At 40.7% G+C, this 19259-nt stretch overlaps 1 protein-coding gene across 5 annotated transcripts in view; it reads left to right on the forward strand.

Annotated features, from left to right (window-relative positions):
- The window catches only part of Esyt2 (extended synaptotagmin 2), a 105792-nt gene extending 93736 nt beyond the window's left edge, over positions 1 to 12056 (forward strand). For all 5 annotated transcript variants that reach the window (XM_041638954.1, XM_041638956.1, XM_041638957.1 and 2 more), the window contains 7 exons: positions 2949 to 3098; positions 4874 to 5247; positions 6222 to 6320; positions 6988 to 7119; positions 8124 to 8229; positions 9966 to 10015; positions 10132 to 12056. In XM_041638954.1, coding sequence (XP_041494888.1) covers positions 2949 to 3098; positions 4874 to 5247; positions 6222 to 6320; positions 6988 to 7119; positions 8124 to 8229; positions 9966 to 10015; positions 10132 to 10177 — 957 coding nt within the window. In that variant the 3' untranslated portion in view covers positions 10178 to 12056. The remainder of the gene's footprint in view (positions 1 to 2948; positions 3099 to 4873; positions 5248 to 6221; positions 6321 to 6987; positions 7120 to 8123; positions 8230 to 9965; positions 10016 to 10131) is intronic.
- The last annotated feature ends 7203 nt before the right edge of the window (positions 12057 to 19259 follow it).

A 19259-nucleotide genomic window follows, 5' to 3' on the forward strand; every position in this document is an offset into this window, starting at 1 on the left:
AACAGGGCAGTGGGGGCGAAGTGGGGAGGGCTCTGGACGGAAGCTGGGTGGGCCAGGAAGAAAGAGGCAGCACCTGGGGAGTAGAGGCCCTGCAGAGAGCCCAAGCAGGACAGGGGGCCAAGAAACCCCCGAGCTCCCCGTCCCAGGCTGGCGCCGTGGGCCAGAAACTCACCCCAATGCTGGGTCTCCTGGCGCCGAAAGATCAGGCCTCCGTGCTGGTTGGGCAGCTCGCAGACAAAGCGCCTACCCCGCTTGGTGCAGGCAGGCCACAGAAACAAAGGAACTGCTGCCCCCCGGGAGCCCCGGGTACTCGGACTCCGCGCCCAGATAGGCTGGGCTGGGCGATGCCACGCGCCAAAAGAGGGCAGTGGGGGCGAAGTGGGGAGGGCTCTGGACGGAAGCTGGGTGGGCCAGGAAGAAAGAGGCAGCACCCGGGGAGTAGAGGCCCTGCAGAGAGCCCAAGCAGGACAGGGGGCCAAGAAACCCCCGAGCTCCCCGTCCCAGGCTGGCGCCGTGGGCCAGAAACTCACCCCAATGCTGGGTCTCCTGGCGCCGAAAGATCAGGCCTCCGTGCTGGTTGGGCAGCTCGCAGACAAAGCGCCTACCCCGCTTGGTGCAGGCAGGCCACAGAAACAAAGGAACTGCTGCCCCCCGGGAGCCCCGGGTATTCGGACTCAGCGCCCAGATAGCTGTAGTTGGTTGTTATATATGGATATGATCTCATACAACTCCACCAAAAATGGCTTGCTTTTTTTTTTTTTATTGTATTTGCTTGTGGGAGGGGGTCGTGGATTTTATCACAAGGCCTTGAATTTATTATTCTACTGCTTGGCCAGTTTATTGCTAAGATTGTATGCCACCATGTCAGACCTGCTTACTTGTTCCACTAGATACCTTAGGGTTTTATGTGTGGGATGGAAGTCATGTTATCTTCTAGTATTGACACTTTTCATAACAATCCTGATGCTTTTGTTTCTTGGCTGGCCTCCCTGTTCAGCCAGCTTTACTCTGCCAAAGTATCCTCCGAGTCTGGTCTCCCATACAGAGATTTTTCTCCTCCTAGTTTGCTTCGTCATCAGGAGTCGGTGCTGGCTTTCACTGAAGGCTTTTCTACATATGTCGAGATAACATATGGTTTTTCAACTGTAAATACAGTGAGATACATTGTTGATTTTCAGGTGTTAAATATTGCAAAGTTTTATTTGTTTTTCCACATGTAATACTGGATACCTTGAACACAATATTTTATCTGGGGGTAAGTCCTTTTTAGTCGTGATCATTTTTACATTTATTAATTCTTGCTTCTTGGGCCTGAAGATTTGGCTGGAATCTCTCGTAGCAGACCTGAATTCTGTTCCTAGCACTCTCATGGCAGCTCACAACTGCCTATAGTATGAGCTCCAGGGAATCTGATGCCCTCGTTTGGACTCTGAAGGCTCTTGCACACACATAATATACACAAACTCACTCAAGTATACACACATAAAAATTTAGTAAATAAGTAAGAAAAAAAGAAAACCATTCTTACTGCTTACTCATGAAGGTTTATGATCTGTAATTTTGCTTTCTTTTAATATTTTTTTCCTATTTTGATGTCAAGATAATGATAGCCTCCTGAGTGAGTTAGGGAGCTTGTGTTCCTCTTGAATATTCTGGAAGAGTCTGTACAGAATTGTTTTGTGTTTTCCCTTATATAGCTTGCATTTTTCATTTTGAGAAGGTATTTACATGCAAACTTAATTCTATCAATAGCTATTGATCTATCTAGGTCAGCTATTTCTTCTTTATAAACTGTGGTATTTATGTCTTTCAAGGAGTTTGTTCATTTTGTCCAGAGTTCTTTCTTTGATCAAACTATTTTGAACAACCACATGATGGGAATAGTTCTTATAACAGGCAATGCTGAAGATTAATTATTCATGAGGAAGAAGTACCATGTATTTAAAGGAGATGCTGTAAGCTTTCAAAGCAGCCACGTAGACTTTGAACAGAGAAGGTGTTAAAGACACTTAAAATACATTTTCTCCGTGAATAAGTGTCTCCTGTAGAAACTCACCTTTCTGTCAGTGTATACTGTATGATTTCAGTATTTAAATGATATTTCCTTTAGATTTGTATAGAGTATTACTTTTCTTCGTTCTTGCTTTGTTTTGTTTTGGTTTTGGTTTTTTGAGACAGGGTTTCTCTGTAGCTTTGGAGCCTGTCCTTTTAGACCAGGCTGACCTCAAACTCACAGAGATCCAAGTACTGGGACTAAACTCATGTGCCCCTACTTCCTGGCTTGTATAGAGTATTTCTTTTTGTATTTTTTAAGAGACTTATTATGTATATGAGTGTTTTGCTTGCATGAATGTCTATGTACTTTGTGTCTGGTGTCTGTGGAGGTTAGGACTGGTCATTGACTTCCCAAGAACTGAATTATAGATGGTTATATGCTGGGAATCAAATGTGGGCCCTTTGCAGAAACAAATGCTCAACTGCTGGACTATCTCTCCAGCCCTAGACTAATTCTTATCTGAAGTTTGTTTTTTATCTCAGATTTGTTTTTTGTTTTGTTTTTGAGATAGTGTTTCTCTCTTTAGCACTGGCTGTTCTAGAGCTCTCTCTCTATAGACCAGGGTAGCCTAGAACTCAGCAGAGATCCACCTGCTTCTGCTTCCTGGGTGCTGGAATTAAAGGTATGGGCCACCATCCAGCTCTCACAGTAGATTTATAAAATAAGATGTCCTTTGTTGTGCTCATGGTTTTATAATGAAAAAAGAGCAGGTACATCTGACAGAAATACTTGTATTTTCCTGAGACACACTGCTTTAAATATATAGATGAAATGTTTTATGTTTTGTTTTGTGCTGGTATGTTTTTAAAGTCAATCTGTGGACCTTGCTACATCTCTTGTGGTTCCTGTTGTTTTCCTTGGAGCTCTGTGTTTTCTGCTCTGCATCTTTCAGGTCAAAGATGAGCAGCATCAGTGTTCTCTGGGGAGCCTGAGGATCCCTCTCAGTCAGCTGCTTATGAGTGACAACATGACCATAAACCAGCGGTTCCAGCTCAGCAACTCGGGTCCAAACAGCACCTTAAAAATGAAGATTGCCCTCCGGGTACTGCATACTTTTTAGCAGGACTCCATAGTGGGAGGGAAGAAAGCAGCTTCAGCTCAGTCCCAGTGTGGCAGTGCTACCAAAGGCATAGGTCAGGTGGCATGATAGAGCATGCTGACAGTTTGAGGGCCACAGAAGCTGTCATAGAGTTATGGGAGTCCAATCTAGATCCATTCCAAACAAACCCTTTATTTCCAGATTCATTGACAGGCCATGGTAGTCCAGAAAGTATGTTTATTCCAATGGAGTTTGCTTCTTAACCTTGAATATTCAAAGGTTGTTCAGAAGGCAGCTTGATAAACTCTTATAGAGGTAGAATTTACAGGAATAAAAGCTAAAAGCTATAGTTTGTCCACAATAAAAATACCTGAGTAGATATTGATAATAAATGCTTAAACATACAGGAAATGTAATTAAAGTATTCATGCTGAGCCAAGGCGACATCTCAGCAGGTAAAGCTGAGCTGCTCAAGCCTGAGAGCCTGAATGCAGTCACTGAATCCACAGGATTGTCCTCTGCCCTTGGCGTACGTGCCAGGGCACACACACCCATCTAAAAACAAACAAAATTATATAGACATTATAAGAAAGAGCCAACTTTCTGTTTCAGTGCTGGGGTTTGAACCCATAGTTTTACACATGCTAGGCCAACATTTACCACTCAACTATACGCCAGCCCTAAGAATGAGTTTTTGCTTTTTGTTGTTGTTTTTTTTTTTTAATTAGAATAGTCTGCTCAGGGTCCAGTGTCGCACATATCAAGATGCAGCACAACCATATAGTGGCAGAGTAGTTACAGCATCACCTGTCTGCCACCTCATGAGCTCCTGGTTACTGTGTAAACTGTGGGGAGTCTGTGAAATGAAAGTGTTTGCAATAGCTTTGGTTAATACAACCAGAGATGGTCAGTAATTCCAGAGTGTCCTGTAGAGTATAGCCCTGGCTTACACATTACCATCCCCAGTGTGCAGGATGATGTGGCTGTCCTTTTACTACGGTATTACGCTTGGTTGCTTGAGAGATCCTTCTGGATAGCACAGTATCTTGGCATTTTTTTCTTTGTCTGGGAGTCTGGTGTAAACCACCTGAAAGAATGGGATATTTCATGTTTTGCCAAGGATACATGGCTTTCTGGGTGATCTCATGGAAGCCTTGTGCCATAATTAGAATATGTTCAAATGGAAGAGATTAGAAGATACAGAAAAGGTATTTTTTATTGCAAAAGTAGAGTAGTTTTAATTGTTTAAAATTTATCTTTTTAAAAATTGTTTGTTTTTTTTTTTGGGCTGGAGAGATGGCTCAGAGGTTAAGAGCACTGGCTGCTTGCTCTTTCAGAGGTCCTGAGTTCAATTCCCAGCAACCACATGGTGGCTCACAACCATCTGTAATGAGATCTGGCTCCCTCCTCTGGTGTGTGGGCATACATGGAGACAGAATGTTGTATACATAATAAATAAATAAATCTAAAAAAATTTTAAAAAAAATTGTTTGTTTTTTATTTTGGAGACAAGTTGGCACTGGTTGTCCTTGAATTCTCTATGTAGACCAGGATAGCTTCAAACTGTCAGAGCTCTGCCTGCCTCTGCCTTGCAGGTGCTGGGATTAAAGGCGTGCACCACCATGCCTCATAAAATTTGCTTTTGTAATTCTCTGTAATACACTATTTTAATAACTGCATAGCTGAATAGGTTAGCTGAATCTTAAACATTTGCAAATGAATACATCTAAAGCCACTCATGTATCCAGGTGTCACCGCTGTCACTGGTTTCCCCCTAGGTCCTCCATCTTGAGAAGCAAGAAAGACCTCCAGACTACCAGCATTCGGCTCAAGTGAAACGGCCCTCTGTCTCCAAAGAAGGGAGAAAAATGCCTGTGAAATCTCAGAAGTCTGTGTCTCCAAGCACTGGTGATAGCAACACTGCTCCATCAACACCAGTCCTGGGAGTCGATGATAAGCCTGTCAGGGAGGAGAAGCCTCAGCCCCATGAGGCCAGCCCTCTAGGGCAGCGTGACCTAGGCAGGAGCTCCTCTAGCCTCTTGGCCTCTCCAAGCCACATCTCAGCCAAGGAGCCCACCCCAAGCATTGCCTCAGACATATCATTGCCCATTGCCACCCAGGAACTGAGGCAAAGGCTACGTCAACTTGAAAAGTAACTAATGCTCACATCATTGTTTATCATAGTTTTCATCCCATACACCACAGGGAGGGAGACCAGGTCTTAAGTTATCGGGGAGAAATTTGATTGTGCTATTTTGCTCACTAGTCTTTGACTTTCACAATAAAACTTGCTGCTTAGGACGTTGGATATGTTAAGAGAATAGAAGTGGAATAAGAGGTTTTGCAGGTAGGAGAGGCAAGAGACTTAAGCTGTGTGGCCACCATATACTCAGTTCACTCCAGGGACAGACTCCTGCATGGATAGTCACCAATGTGCTGAACATTGTGTCACCTGTCTTCTCTTCATTGCAAAATATGGTCCTCATTACCACCAAGTCCCCACTGGCTTCTTTAGATGTTTGCCATTTATAGGTAGCACTGGTGAATAAGGAAGAAAAAGTTACTATACTCATCAGACATTACTGTCTACTGTGGTAAACATAAAAATCAGCCTTTGAATCTTGCTTTTCTTGTGTCCTAAGAGGTGTGTCCACTTAGAAGGAAATCATCAAAGCAGAGGCTATGGTGAGAAAAGTATGGAAGGACTCAGCATTTGCCACATCTCTGAGGCTCCTCTGACCTGTGCTCATCTTTGGTTTTCTTACTTCCTCACATGAGTCATTTTGGAAGAAAGGGAGTCAGCTTCAGGTTGGGGTATAGTATGGTAATAGGACACTTGCCTAGCAGCAGGCTGAGTTTTAGCCACGAGGTTGAAATTTGTCCTGGGGAGAGCTCTGTCTCCTCTGTTCCTTGAGTGCTCACTGGAAAACTGTCAGTTTTGAATAATTAAGGAATCCCGAATCATCAAGTGATATAATTTAAATTTGGTATATATTCAAAAGTTCCTGGGTAATTAATTCCCATTTGTCTAGATGAATGGACATTACATTCCTGTATAGATGATATCAATACACCAAACCTCTTTTGTGTTGGGGCAGAGCTGGTGACATTCTGTTGTTTCCACAGCGGGACAACACTGGGACAGTCTCCCCTGGGGCAGATCCAGTTGACCATCCGGCACAGCTCCCAGAGGAATAAGCTCATTGTGGTTGTGCACTCCTGCAGGTAAGGCTGACCACTACTGCCACTGGCTGGTTATGTTCTGTCTTACGTGACTTCCCCCTCCCCGTATCAATAGGAGTTTAAAATATAAATATTTCTTTTATAGAAAGTCTTTTTAAAACATAGGTGAATAGAATTGGTGACACTGACAAACAATATTCTGAAAATGTAGATTTAGTTCAGAGAGGATTCTTAGGAACCTTCTGTGTTCTGGCTCCCGAGATAATGACTGCAGAGGGCCTGCAGCTGTGAATTAATGAATGGCTCATGCTCGCTGTCCTGTAGAAAGAGTAGGGGACAGTATCGTGGAGAAGGCCGACCACTGAAGGTCATATTGACAGAGGCCAAGTTTGCCCCACAGGGCCTCTGTTCATGTTTCCTGTGGGTAACACAGGAGAAGTCTGGGAGAAGGTGAGAAGCGTAGAGCAAGGGCAGTGAATGCCTGCCCACACTCTAGGCTTAGGTAGTCGAGCCAAAAGTCACTCTGGCAAAACTGCTAAAAGGGACATTTAAAAGTGATGGTATAGAACCACATATAGGGGAAGTCTGATGTATGTTGCTCGTTGGAGTTGAGATCATATTAAATAAAAGCTTGATAAAGTAATTCAGATATTATAGAATTCTTTTTTAAAAATTCTAATATTTAGTCTTCTCTGATTTGTGTTTTAAGAAACCTCATTGCCTTCTCAGAAGATGGCTCTGATCCATATGTCCGTATGTATTTATTGCCAGACAAGAGGAGATCAGGAAGAAGAAAAACACATGTGTCAAAGAAGACACTAAACCCTGTGTTCGATCAGAGGTACAGTAGATACTTCTTTTAGCTAAGAAGCTACCTGGATGAAATGACAGGCGGTTAGGGCAGTCCTGAGTGAGAAGGCCTGTGAACCTAGTGCACTGTTGAGAAACAGGGTGCTCTAGCACAGTCCAGCACATGGTGCTTGTTAAATAACCTTCGAGCAGAGGTGTTAAACATAATATATCCGAGTTATAAAGGTGCACAGGGACATGGATGGTTAAACGTCAAATTTTTGTTTTATTTTGTTTTTATGCTTTTTGAGACAGGGTTTCTCTGTGTGGACCTGACTGTCCTGGAACTCACTCTGTAGACCAAGCAGGCCTAGAACTCACAGAGATCCTCTTGCCTCTGCCTCTGTCTCCTGAGTGTTGGGGATAAAGGCGTGCACCACCACCTCCCAGCTAAAGGTCAAATTATTGACGACTCTGAAGCACTTTGATTTAGTGGGTAACATATATTGATACTAAATTTCAAATCAAACAATTTAAATTTAAAATTTTTTATAGTATAATAACATAAAATACACATTTTTGAGAAAAGCTCTATTTTTCTAAAACAATATAATGTTGCAAATCATAAGTGGTCACCTTAATAGAAGCTGCCTTTGTGTGGTTAGTAGCCAGTCTAATGGACCAAGTTGCTTGGATCCTTGGATTACCAGTCTGTAAAATCTGCCCCACCTCATAGTTCTCTGACAATTTAGCATCTGCTAGTTTTGAGAAAATAATAGAGCTGAATAGCATCAGTATTTGTTGACTCAGTTTTGTTTCTTCTTTAAATGTACCTCTCCCTCACTGTTTTCATTCTGTAACTTTATTTTGAACTAAAGTCAGCTAGGTGAACACCAAAAAGGGAACTCAATTTTACAAGAGAAAGCTGGTTGGAATGATATAAAAAAAAAAAAAAAAAAAAAAAAAAAAAAAAAAGAAAGAAAGAAAAAAAGTCATCTTAGTTAAAATACAACAGGATCATAGAAAATTGACATAAGATATCTGTTTCCATTGCAGCTTCGATTTCAGTGTTTCACTGCCTGAGGTACAAAGGAGAACACTGGACGTAGCAGTGAAGAACAGTGGTGGCTTCCTGTCCAAAGATAAAGGGCTTCTTGGCAAAGTAATTTCTTAGAAGTTCTTGTATCCTACACATTGTAAAATGAAACATTTCCCTATAGTGCAGTTTAGATTATAGCTTGCATAAGTGGGAAGGAGGGAAGCTCATCCTGTGATGAATGCTTGTTTCTCAAATTATGCTAAGACATTAGTACAAGCTGTTTTCATGCATTCATACTATTGGCTTATTACTGTTACTGATAGCAGGAACTTAGAGTTGAAAAAAAGTTGATGTTTTTTTTAAGCTTTAAAAACTACTCAATACTACATTGTTGCGGGGGTTTCTTTCCTGCCCAGTTCCCACAGTTGTTAAGTCCTAAAGAAATCACACAGAGGTCTACATTAGTTATAGACTGATTGGCCCATTAGCTCAGACTTCTTATTAACTCTTATAACTTATATTAACCCATTATTCTTATCTGTGTTAGCCACATGGCTCAGTACCTTTTTCAGCAGCATAGTCACATCTTGCTTCTTCTGTGTCTGGACAGGACTGCAGAGGGAGCTTCCCTTTTCCCAGAATTCTCCTGTTCTCATTGTCTCACCTCTACTTCCTGTCTGGTTATCTTGCCTTTACTTCCTGCCTGGCTATTGGCCAATCAGTGTTTATTTAAACATAACTGACAGAATATAGACAATTGTCCCGCACCACTACATTGGAAGAAAACATGAAGGAACATATTCTCAAAGGGCCTACCAAGCCGGGCGGTGGTGGCGCACACCTTTAATCCCAGCACTCGGGAGGCAGAGGCAGGCAGATCTCTGAGTTTGAGGCCAGCCTGGTCTACAAGAGCTAGTTCCAGGACAGAAACCAAAAGCTACGGAGAAACCCTGTCTCGGAAATTCAAAAAAAAAGGGGGGGGCCTATCAGTCCACCTCCTTAACTAATCACTGTTCTTCCTCTAGCATGTCATTGACTTTCTTCCTCCAAATCTTCTTTTTACATTATCCCAGAGGTTTAGATGGGAAAAGGGGCTTTGAGTTGGTAGAGGTGCCACATGGTCAGCAGCAGAAGTGACCAATCTATATTAGCTGGGCTATGATAGATGCCTAAGAGAGACAGTGTAAAAGAGGGAAAGTTGATTTTTGTCTCCTGATCTCAGAAGTTTCAGTGCATGGGCACTTGGCTCTATTGTTTCTGGGCCAGTTGTAAGGCAGAAAACATCATGGTGAGGAGCACGAGGCAAAAGCAAACTGCCCACCTCACAGCGGCCAGAAAGCAGAGAGAGATGTGAGGATATCAAAGAGACGGTATAGATTTCCAAAACACATCCCTGGTGACCCACTTCCTTCAACTGGACCCCCACACCTACCCACCATTTCCAATTGCCATCGTAGTATCAATCCTCCAGGGGATTAACCCATTGATTAGGTCAGAGACTTTCAGGTTCCAGTCACTTCCAGAAGCCAATCAGTTTGTTGGTAACCAAGCTTTTAAAACAGTGAACCTTTAGAGTCACTTCACATCCAAACTACACACTTCTGTTAACAACATACTTGACAGTATCTCCATAAATTGCCTCTGCCTGTGTTTCCTAATAATCCTAATACTATTAGATACAAGAAGAATCAATTATTAGACATACTCAACCATGGAAAGGTTGAAAAGATTTTTGAAAATGAGAAGCTGAGTTTTGAGTAATGGAAGAGTTCCATATTGTTAAATTCAGTAGCTAGAGAGGTCGGGAGGAGTGGTAGCTAGTCTCAACAATTTTCACCATACCTTCTTTTAACCCACAGGTGCTGGTTGCTATGGCATCTGAAGAACTCGCCAAGGGCTGGACCCAGTGGTGAGTGTGCCCCTATCCTAGGTAGCAGGTAGTTCTCAGAGAAACTTAGTCGTGTGTCCATCCAGCAGCACTCTGAAGCCTGACCCAAACCTATTGTACTTTTCTGTGTTTCTCAGGTATGACCTCACAGAAGATGGAACAAGGCCTCAGGTGATAACGTAGCCATGCTGGACATAAGGCCTATTTCTCAACGTGACGCACCACCTCAACATGGAACTCAACTTCTTGCAGATGTACCAATGCTATTTTTATAAGTATTGAGTTATACATACCTTAATAATTTTATAAAACTGTTGGCGTTGTAAGAAAAATTTGGCCAATATTATTGATAAATTTCCCATTGAGTTCCCTCCAGTATTTCACCAAGCACTGCAGAGTGCAGTGGTATACAGCAATGTGTTCCTGTGCTGTGTGGGGCTCTGTCGGCCACAGCTGCTGGAAAGCAGGCACCTGTATTCCTGAGTTCTGCCTTGTCTTGCATCCCAGAGGTGCACTACACCATGTAAATAGACTCTGTTTTTTTATACTATCTACATGCTGGTAAGAAGAAGAAGAAGAAAATGTATCTAGGAAATACATATTTTCTTCTAAAACTTATTAGATTCTGGGACAGATAATCATTTTCATCTTTACAGCAAAAAGTTCTCATAGCTCTGTTATATGATACAACTTTTTTAAGGGAAAAATGGAAAGATTATTAAATATTGGATATTTATGTCTAGTATTAATGATAAAAGAAAGTGTTCAAATTATTAACATTATTGTAAATAGGAAGGGAGATATAGTGAGAAGACAGTAAATGACTTATTTAAAAAGTTTTATAACTGAGTAATAGACAATACCAAGACTATTGTCAAAGCTCAGGAATCACAGTATATTCATCTGAAATTTATTACATAAGAAAGAAATGTGCACTGTTTATTTATAATTGTTTGTTATAACTGATTCATGAAATAGTGCAGAGATACACACATGCCAGGTGTAGTACCTCATACCTGTAATACCAGGATATGGGAGGCCAAGGCAGGAATACTAAGAGTTAGAAGACCAGCCTGGGCTACACAGCAAGACCCTATCTTGAAATAAGAAATTCATACTTTATATTTTGCCCAAAGCATAGGAACTAACCGCCAATATTAGGAGATAAGGTGTTGTCCAGATTGGATGCAAGCCTGGTTTGTTTATCCACGTCTCTAACCCTATAGAAACAGGCCCATTGTTAGTTTAAAGTGGTGAAACAGATTGGGTGAGTCCAAGGGATGTTGTGCTAAAGACTGGCACTGCACCTGCTCTTGCTGGGAGAACCTGGCTCTGTGTCCGTCATACAGGATGCACACCTCTGAATGGAGCTTTCTGTACTTCCTCTGATACAGTACATGACAAAGGGAGCGATCCTGCCCAGTGCCAGCAACAGAAGCTGTCAGTCTTGCCATTTTCTGGATGTCCTCGGTTTGTGCCACGTCAGATCATAATATAGAGATAGTATTATACAATTTTTAATTTAGAATCTTTTTTCCTTTTTAGATTATGAAAAGCATGTTTTACATATGTAAGAGTCCCCTAGCACCCCTTGTAAGGTGAGGCTATATCACAGTATTATAAGCTATGCATGTCTGTAAACAAAGTACACACAAATGTAGGAAGACTTTTCAGTATGCATTTTAAGCTGTGGGATGAACAGGGCTTCTCAGCTATGAGATCCTTTGAAACTATCTACACTTAGAGCAGGAAAATACAGCTTTGTAATCAAAATTCGAATAATTCCTTTCACATTCTTCCTGGAACTAAACAACTTATGGGAAGCTTATGTGACCAAACATACCAAAGTGCCTATGATGAATGCCGAGTGTTCTTTTACACTATCCTCCTGTCTAGCAGATGAAAGTGTGCCTCCGTTTGTAATGTACCATGGGTGCATTTGTAACAGAGTCTGTGGCTTTTCACAGCACATCCCAGGTAGTCACAGAACCAGAGTAACCTCACTCTCTTGTCTGTTGACACCTTCCTTTGAATCTTGTTAATAAATCTTTTTCTATTAGTGTGCAGGATTGGTTTTTGTGGGAGAAGGTTGATGTGTATGTCACATGAACATATGTGCACATAAAACATTAAGGGTGGCATTTAGTCACAGGAGAAAGACAGGTGGTAACTTATTAAACTTGTTGCTTGGCCATGCTATTAGATTTTTTAAAGACTCTTTTTAATTAAGTTCATTGAAGGGCTACTGTCATAATCTATAGAGATTTTCTTGATGAAATTTTACCATGTCAGTGGTTTTTCACCAACAACCTAAACATCTTGGTTTTGTGCCTATATGCTTAATCTGTTCAGTGTGATTTTATTTAATATAATACTTTTCTTAACAACTAGCCAAATTGAGTATTATTAAGGATACAATACTCTAATAAGTAAATGTAACACTTCAATATGATGCCCTCTGCTGCAGTCACAAAAGCTGGCACCAACGAGTTCAGGTACAGTCTCCCCACCTGCATCATCTGAATCCTCTAGTAGCTGTCTCCACACTCTTTGGGAAGGAGAGAGAGATTCTGGTAATACCAGCCCACTTCCTGACTGCCGTCCTGTGTCCTGCCTATGGGGAACTGAGTTCTCCTCAAGGCACGTTCCAGTGTCCTGAAGATGGAAGACACTTGGGGTTCTCAGAATATTAACTTTTAGTTTTTAATGACTTATCTAGGAAAAAAGAACTTTAAGTTTTCTACTCTGAGCCAAACCAATGAGAGGAAATTAGTGATTTGAAGCGCAGCTCCACTAACTTATTCACGTGGTGGCTTATCCTGTGCCTTAAGTACCAAGGGATTGTCAAGTTTAGATGAAAACAGAAGCAGCCCTGAAACTCTGTTTGCCACCATTTGTATCCCACGCTCTAGATTTTCTCCACAGATAGTCCCTATGCACAGGTCAGGCCTTAAGAGATTTTAGACTTATTTCAAAATCCTCAGGCAGATGCAGAGAGCATGGGTGCTGGCTATGTATTCTCTGGTTGCTGCAATGACTGGTCCCACCTGGATTACCCACTGTAGAGGAGAAACATAGAGGGTTGGTTTTTGATTTTGGTTTTTTAATCACAGAATGTGCTTTTGCTTAATTAATTTTACATAACAGCACAAGTATTTATTCAATAAAACTTTTGTTAGCTCACTTGTAATATGTTTTTTTGTTTGCTTCTTGAAATGAAAGTTTTAGTGTGGAAACAGGTAATTTGGGAAGTCCACATGCGATGTCATGTATATTTGCTGTTTTGCATTCTCTCGTTGTTCAAGAGGTTTGAGATTACTCATTCCTGTCTCTGTTTGACTCTTCTCTGTGTAGCTCCCAGACTCTGGGTTTTGCAAGCAGCTCTTTGAAGGGCAATGGTTGAATAGTAAAATCAGACTAAATAAGACAAACACTGGTAAGTCCTTAAACAACCTGCAGAGATAGGTGTTGTTTGAACAATGTGGAAATAGTTGTGTATCTAGTGTCTCAGTAGGCCTGAGGAAACACTTTGTAGTCTTTCTTAGGCATTTTCCCATCTAACACTATTAGTTTCTTTGCCCATATGCTGAAATGCCAGCTTTGCCTGGCCTTGTTTGTTTATTGACAGCGTAGCCAAAACTGGCTTTCAACGAACAGTCCTCTTGCTTTAGCCTCCTAAATGCTGAGATTATAATTGTATGCTCCAAATCTAGTTTCTTTGTCCTTCATAATGCCTTGCTTTACATCCCTCCATTAAAAAGAAATCAGAACACCATGCATGCTGGGCAAGCACTCTGTCACTGTGTCACACTTGACCCTTTGGGTCACTGCTAGTATTCATAGAAGACCTCTTTTTCTTATTTCTCTTACCTAGGATCTAAGTATTGAAGTACACATTTTTCCTGCTCTTTTTCATTTTTATTTGTATTCTTAATACCACTGACTATCTGTGTCACAAACAGACTTTCCTTCAGCACTGAAGGCCAGTGTGTCGTGTTCCCTCTAAAGCATCTGTCTTCTAGGAGGTCTAGCAGGGTTCCCTCTTGTTTTTGTCTCTGTCTAGTTACCTGAGCTAGGGATTTGAACAGCATCGTGCCCTGGCTGCCTCCCTTGCACACACATATACTGGTCTTCATTCAGTCCTGACTTGAGGACATACCTACTTTTGATACAGCCTTAAGCCGGTCTTGGTCAACTCCCAGGTTTCAGCTGCCCCCATCTTTGTTTTTTATTAACAACCAGAGGGATCTTTTAAAAACCATAGTGCTACACTGGTCAGCCATCCAGACCAGGCAGTGGTGGCACACACTTTAATCCCAGTAGCCACACTAGTTTACCATAGAAACCAGGCGTAGTGGTGCACACCTTTAATCCCAGCACTAGAAAGGACTATAAAACACGATGATACAGGAACTTGTGCTCTTTCAGTCTGAGGGTTTCTTAGAAGAGCTCTCCAGTGACTTGGCTGCTTTGCTTTTTTATTAATCACGCTACAAAAAACAAACCCTAACTACTGTTTTCCTTTGCCCTTGCACTTAACACTAAGAGCCTGTAGCTCCCATCCCCTGAGACTTCAACAGCCACAAATTTCCTCCAGGGTCTGCTTGTACTCGTTTAATTACCATGGTTCTTCCCACCTCCGCATACCATGACATTCTTCCCAGGACACTGACCTGAAGAGTGTCCACTTCCCTTCACATCCCTTTAAGGTTGTCTGTTACCAGCAGTCTAGCTATAAATAGCCTCCCCAGCACAGACCCTTGGCACTGTATTGCTCTTCTTCATCTTACTTACAAAGTTTTACTTGACCACAACTTAAAATTTTTCTCTCTGGACTATAAATCACCAAGAGCAGAGACTGTGTGAGTGTTAATTTTCGATAGCTGTCCTTAGCATGCAAATGATAATCCAAATCTGTTGAATAAATGATCTATAAACATTGACTGGCCGTATAAAACTCATGTTTTGATTAGTTTTCACTCAAAGAATTTTAGTTACCTCTGGATGGTTTTATTAAAGACTGAACATAAATTTATGTTCAGTTAAAAACAGATCACAAAAATGAGAAATTTAGGAAGTCTTAATTTATTTGATACTATTCTGAAACTCCTGGACATATCACTGTAAAAAGAAATTGTCTTTAATGTATATACTAAGAGGGAAAGGTATCTTCAGAAATGGTTGTCTACTTGGAAACTACAAAAGAATAGCCTTAATAAATAACTAAAAACCTTGGATTTAACAGAGGTTTAATGAGTTTAACCATGAGACTGTAAATCTCCATTTCTTACATTCAAATAGTAATAACAATTAGAAAATATGAATGCTTTAAAAAAATCATACAACAGACTTAGGACTATAATAGCAGTGAAAATCTACAATCCCCAAAGGGGAAAGAATGGATTTAGAAAATGTCTCATCCCAGAAAACTGCTGCTGTGTGGTGTGTCTGGATCCTAGGAAATCTGTGTCTGTTGTGTTTGTCAAACAGAATATTGTTGCTGCCTGAGCCTTTATTACCTCTAGAGACAGAAGTTGACAAAACAACACAAGAAAAGCCAGGAATAATAAAGGAGGGTTGTAGAATGTTTGGGGGATGTAGAAAAGTGTGTGTGAGGAGGGGGCACATGCGTTTCTGGAAATACACCTCAGTTTCTGGGTGCCATAAAGAGTGATCCAAAGTACTAAAAAAATCTTGATTCACTTACTAAGTAATCGCATACACTAGCCAGGCAAATACTTCAAAGAATATGCCTTTTAGGTAGTATAGTTAATCCAGGAAAGCAGCAACAAAGCCTGAAAAGAGGAAGAAGGAGCTTGTTCACATAATTGTCATACTATATTAAGTTTTTAACCCCAAAATCATGAGGTACACAAAGAAATGAAATGTAGTTCATATGCCAAAGGCAGGGACCAAACTAGTAGAAACTGTCTCTAAGCAAGTCCAGGTGAACTTAAGTTAGCTACTGTCATATGTTGAAACAAACAAGAGAAACTACATGTCTAAAGACTAGGGAGACAGGAGAACAAGTAGAAACTCTTGAATATAAGGAACTCAAGGTTCACTAGAGTTCAGCAGATTGAGCAGACGGAAGAAAATCAGCATATGAAGATGGATTAATAAGGACTATCCAAACCAAGGAACAAAGGTAATACAGAATAAAGAGAAATAAGTGGATACATAAAGACCCGTAAGGATGGATAGGAGCACCTAAAAAAAGTTTTAAGAACCACTGTAGGCTAATGAGATGACTCACCAGATAAAGGCCCCTCCCGCTAAGCCAAATAACCTATGTTCCATACCCAGAATCCATATTGTAGGAGAGAACTGACTCCTCCAAGTTGTCCTCTGAACTCCACATGTATGTTGGCAAGTACATGCACACACAATAAATAAGAGCAATATGAGGTTGGTATGATGGCATGCACCTGTAATTCTAGCACTTGCGGAATAGAGGCAGAAAGATGAGTTCAATGCTAAACTCGGGTATGTAATTCCAGAGCAACCTGGGCTACATAGAAACTTGTCTCAAAAGAAGGAAATTTGACAAAACGAAGTATAATGAAGAAAATATACATATTAAATGAACTGTAAGTGGGATAAACTTCAAGAGTGCCATGCCTAGATACATTTTAATCAAACAAATGCACAAGACACAACACATACTGTGCATGACGCATAGCTAGTACACACCAGAAACAATACAACACACAGCATATACATAGCACAGCATATATGAAACACTATAACTACAACTCAGCATATGCACAGCATACCATAAATATAATACATAGCATATAGACAACACTGGGCACACACAACATGAATATAAAAGTATAGTATTCATAGCATACAATACAAAACACTGTATGCCTCACATTAATGGGAATACAACACAATTCACAGCATATATAACAGTATATACAGTATACAACAGTACATCTATGTACCACAAATGTATAATATATGACAATTTAATTCACACGTGGACAACACAGCTTGAAGAACACATTATGCACATCACCTAACATGGATAACACAACACACTTCTTGATTTCTAAACCAATTATGTTAAGTGCAAGAGAGGATTCTTGTTTTTTGTGATTTTTGCTGTCTTATCCAAGAACAGCAAAGGTGTTATTTGCTCTGTGAGAATTTGACATAAGGCCTATAACAGGCTGTCCAAAGGCTAGCAACTGATGGTGACTTTTGTGAGATGTGCTCCACACTTGGCTTTTTGTTCTCTGTGAGTACTTCTCTTTTGTTGGGTCCTGGGGTCAACTTCAGGTCATCAGGCTTTGTGTCAAGATCTTGCCTTTATAAAGGTATAATTCCTTTTCTCTATTGTTAGATCCAATTTCATGATATTTTGTTGGATTCAAACTGGTGATATCTTGGTGGAAATTTTGCTTCTGTATTCTTTTGAGATATTGTGTAATTGTATGATTATCTTGTTTTAGTATTCTGGCATGTGTCATAGGATAAGTTGGGAAATATATAGTCTTTCTGCCTCTGGAAGAAACTAAAGAATAGGTCTAGGGCTGGAGAGATTGCTCAGAGGTTAAGAGCACTGACTGCTCTTCCAGAGGTCCTGAATTCAATTCCCAGCAACCACATGATGGCTCACAACCATCTGTAATGAGATCTGGCACCCTCTTCTGGTGTGTGGGTATACACGGAAGCAGAATGTTGTATACATAATAAATAAATCTTTTTTTTTTCTTTTTATTTAATTTATGTATTTATTAAGGATTTCTGCCTCCTCCCCACAACCGCTTCCCATTTCCCTCCCCCTCCCCCGATCAAGTCCCCCCCCTCATCTGCTCGAAGAGCAATCAGGGTTCCCTGACCTGTGGGAAGCTCAAGGACTGCCCACCTCTATCCAGGTCTCGTAAGGTGAGCATTCAAACTGCCTAGGCTCCCACAAAGCCAGTACGTGCAGTAGGATCAAAAACCCACTGCAATTGTTCTTGAATTCTCAGTATTCCTCATTGTCCGCTATGTTCAGCTAGTCCGGATTTATCCCATGCTTTTTCAGACCTAGGCCAGCTGGCCTTGGTGAGATCCCAATAGAACATCCCCATTGTCTTAGTGTGTGGGTGCACCCCTCGTGGTCCTGAGTTCCTTGCTCGTGCTCCGTCTCCTTCTGCTCCTGATTTGGACCTTGAGATTTCTGTCCGGTGCTCCCGTGTGGGTCTCTGTCTCTGTCTCCTTTCATCGCCTGATGAAGGTTAATATTCATCAGCTTTCGTTATTTGCAGATGATATGATAGTGTACATAAGCGACCCCAAAAATTCTACCAAAGAACTCCTACAGCTGATAAACACCTTTAGTAATGTGGCAGGATACAAGATCAACTCCAAAAAATCAGTTGCCTTCCTATACACTAAGGATAAGGAAGCGGAGAGGGAAATCAGAGAAGCATCACCTTTCACGATAGCCACAAATAGCATAAAATACCTTGGGGTAACCCTGACCAAGGAAGTGAAAGATCTACTTGACAAGAACTATAAGTCTTTGAAGAAAGAAATTGAAGAAGACACCAGAAAATGGAAAGACCTCCCTTGCTCTTGGATTGGGAGGACCAACATAGTAAAAATGGCAATTCTACCAAAAGCAATCTATAGATTCAATGCAATCCCCATCAAAATCCCATCAAAATTCTTCACAGATCTGGAGAAGACAATAATCAACTTTATATGGAAAAACAATAAATCTTTAAAAAAAAGAATATCAAAAGAATAGGTCTAACTCCTTCTTTGAACGTATGGTAAAATATCATTGACACCTGGCCTATGATTTGTTAGTTCGGTGTACTTATAGATTGACTAAGATTTTCTATCTCTTCCTATACTGTGTCATTGTCATATGGTTATCATTGACAGACCTAAAGGTACTCACAGTATTTCTCGAGGGTTTTTTTTCAGGTTCATAAGATCAGTAATGGATCAATAATGATATTTCTTTCCTTTTTCCTTCTGATACTTGTGATGCTTAACCTTTTCCTCAGTCATTCTGGATAAAGTCTATAATTTTTTTCTAGACCAAGATAATTCTATTGCTTGATTTTTTTGCCTATTATTTTACCAATCTTTTACGACTTCATCATTTAGTTTCTGGTTAAAGTGTTAAAAAAAAGTGCACTGTTAAAAAGTATGTGTTAATGCTTAGGTGTAAATGGCTGTATTAGTTTTGTGCCACTGTGACTATAGTGTCTGACATTTAGTTAGTATTCAAATGGTATTTTTTTTTTACACATTTAAC

Source organism: Microtus oregoni, unplaced genomic scaffold (assembly GCF_018167655.1).
Source record: "Microtus oregoni isolate MIOR12 unplaced genomic scaffold, Mior012 000056F_ref0000123, whole genome shotgun sequence".
In the NCBI taxonomy this organism is placed as follows: domain Eukaryota; kingdom Metazoa; phylum Chordata; class Mammalia; order Rodentia; family Cricetidae; genus Microtus; species Microtus oregoni.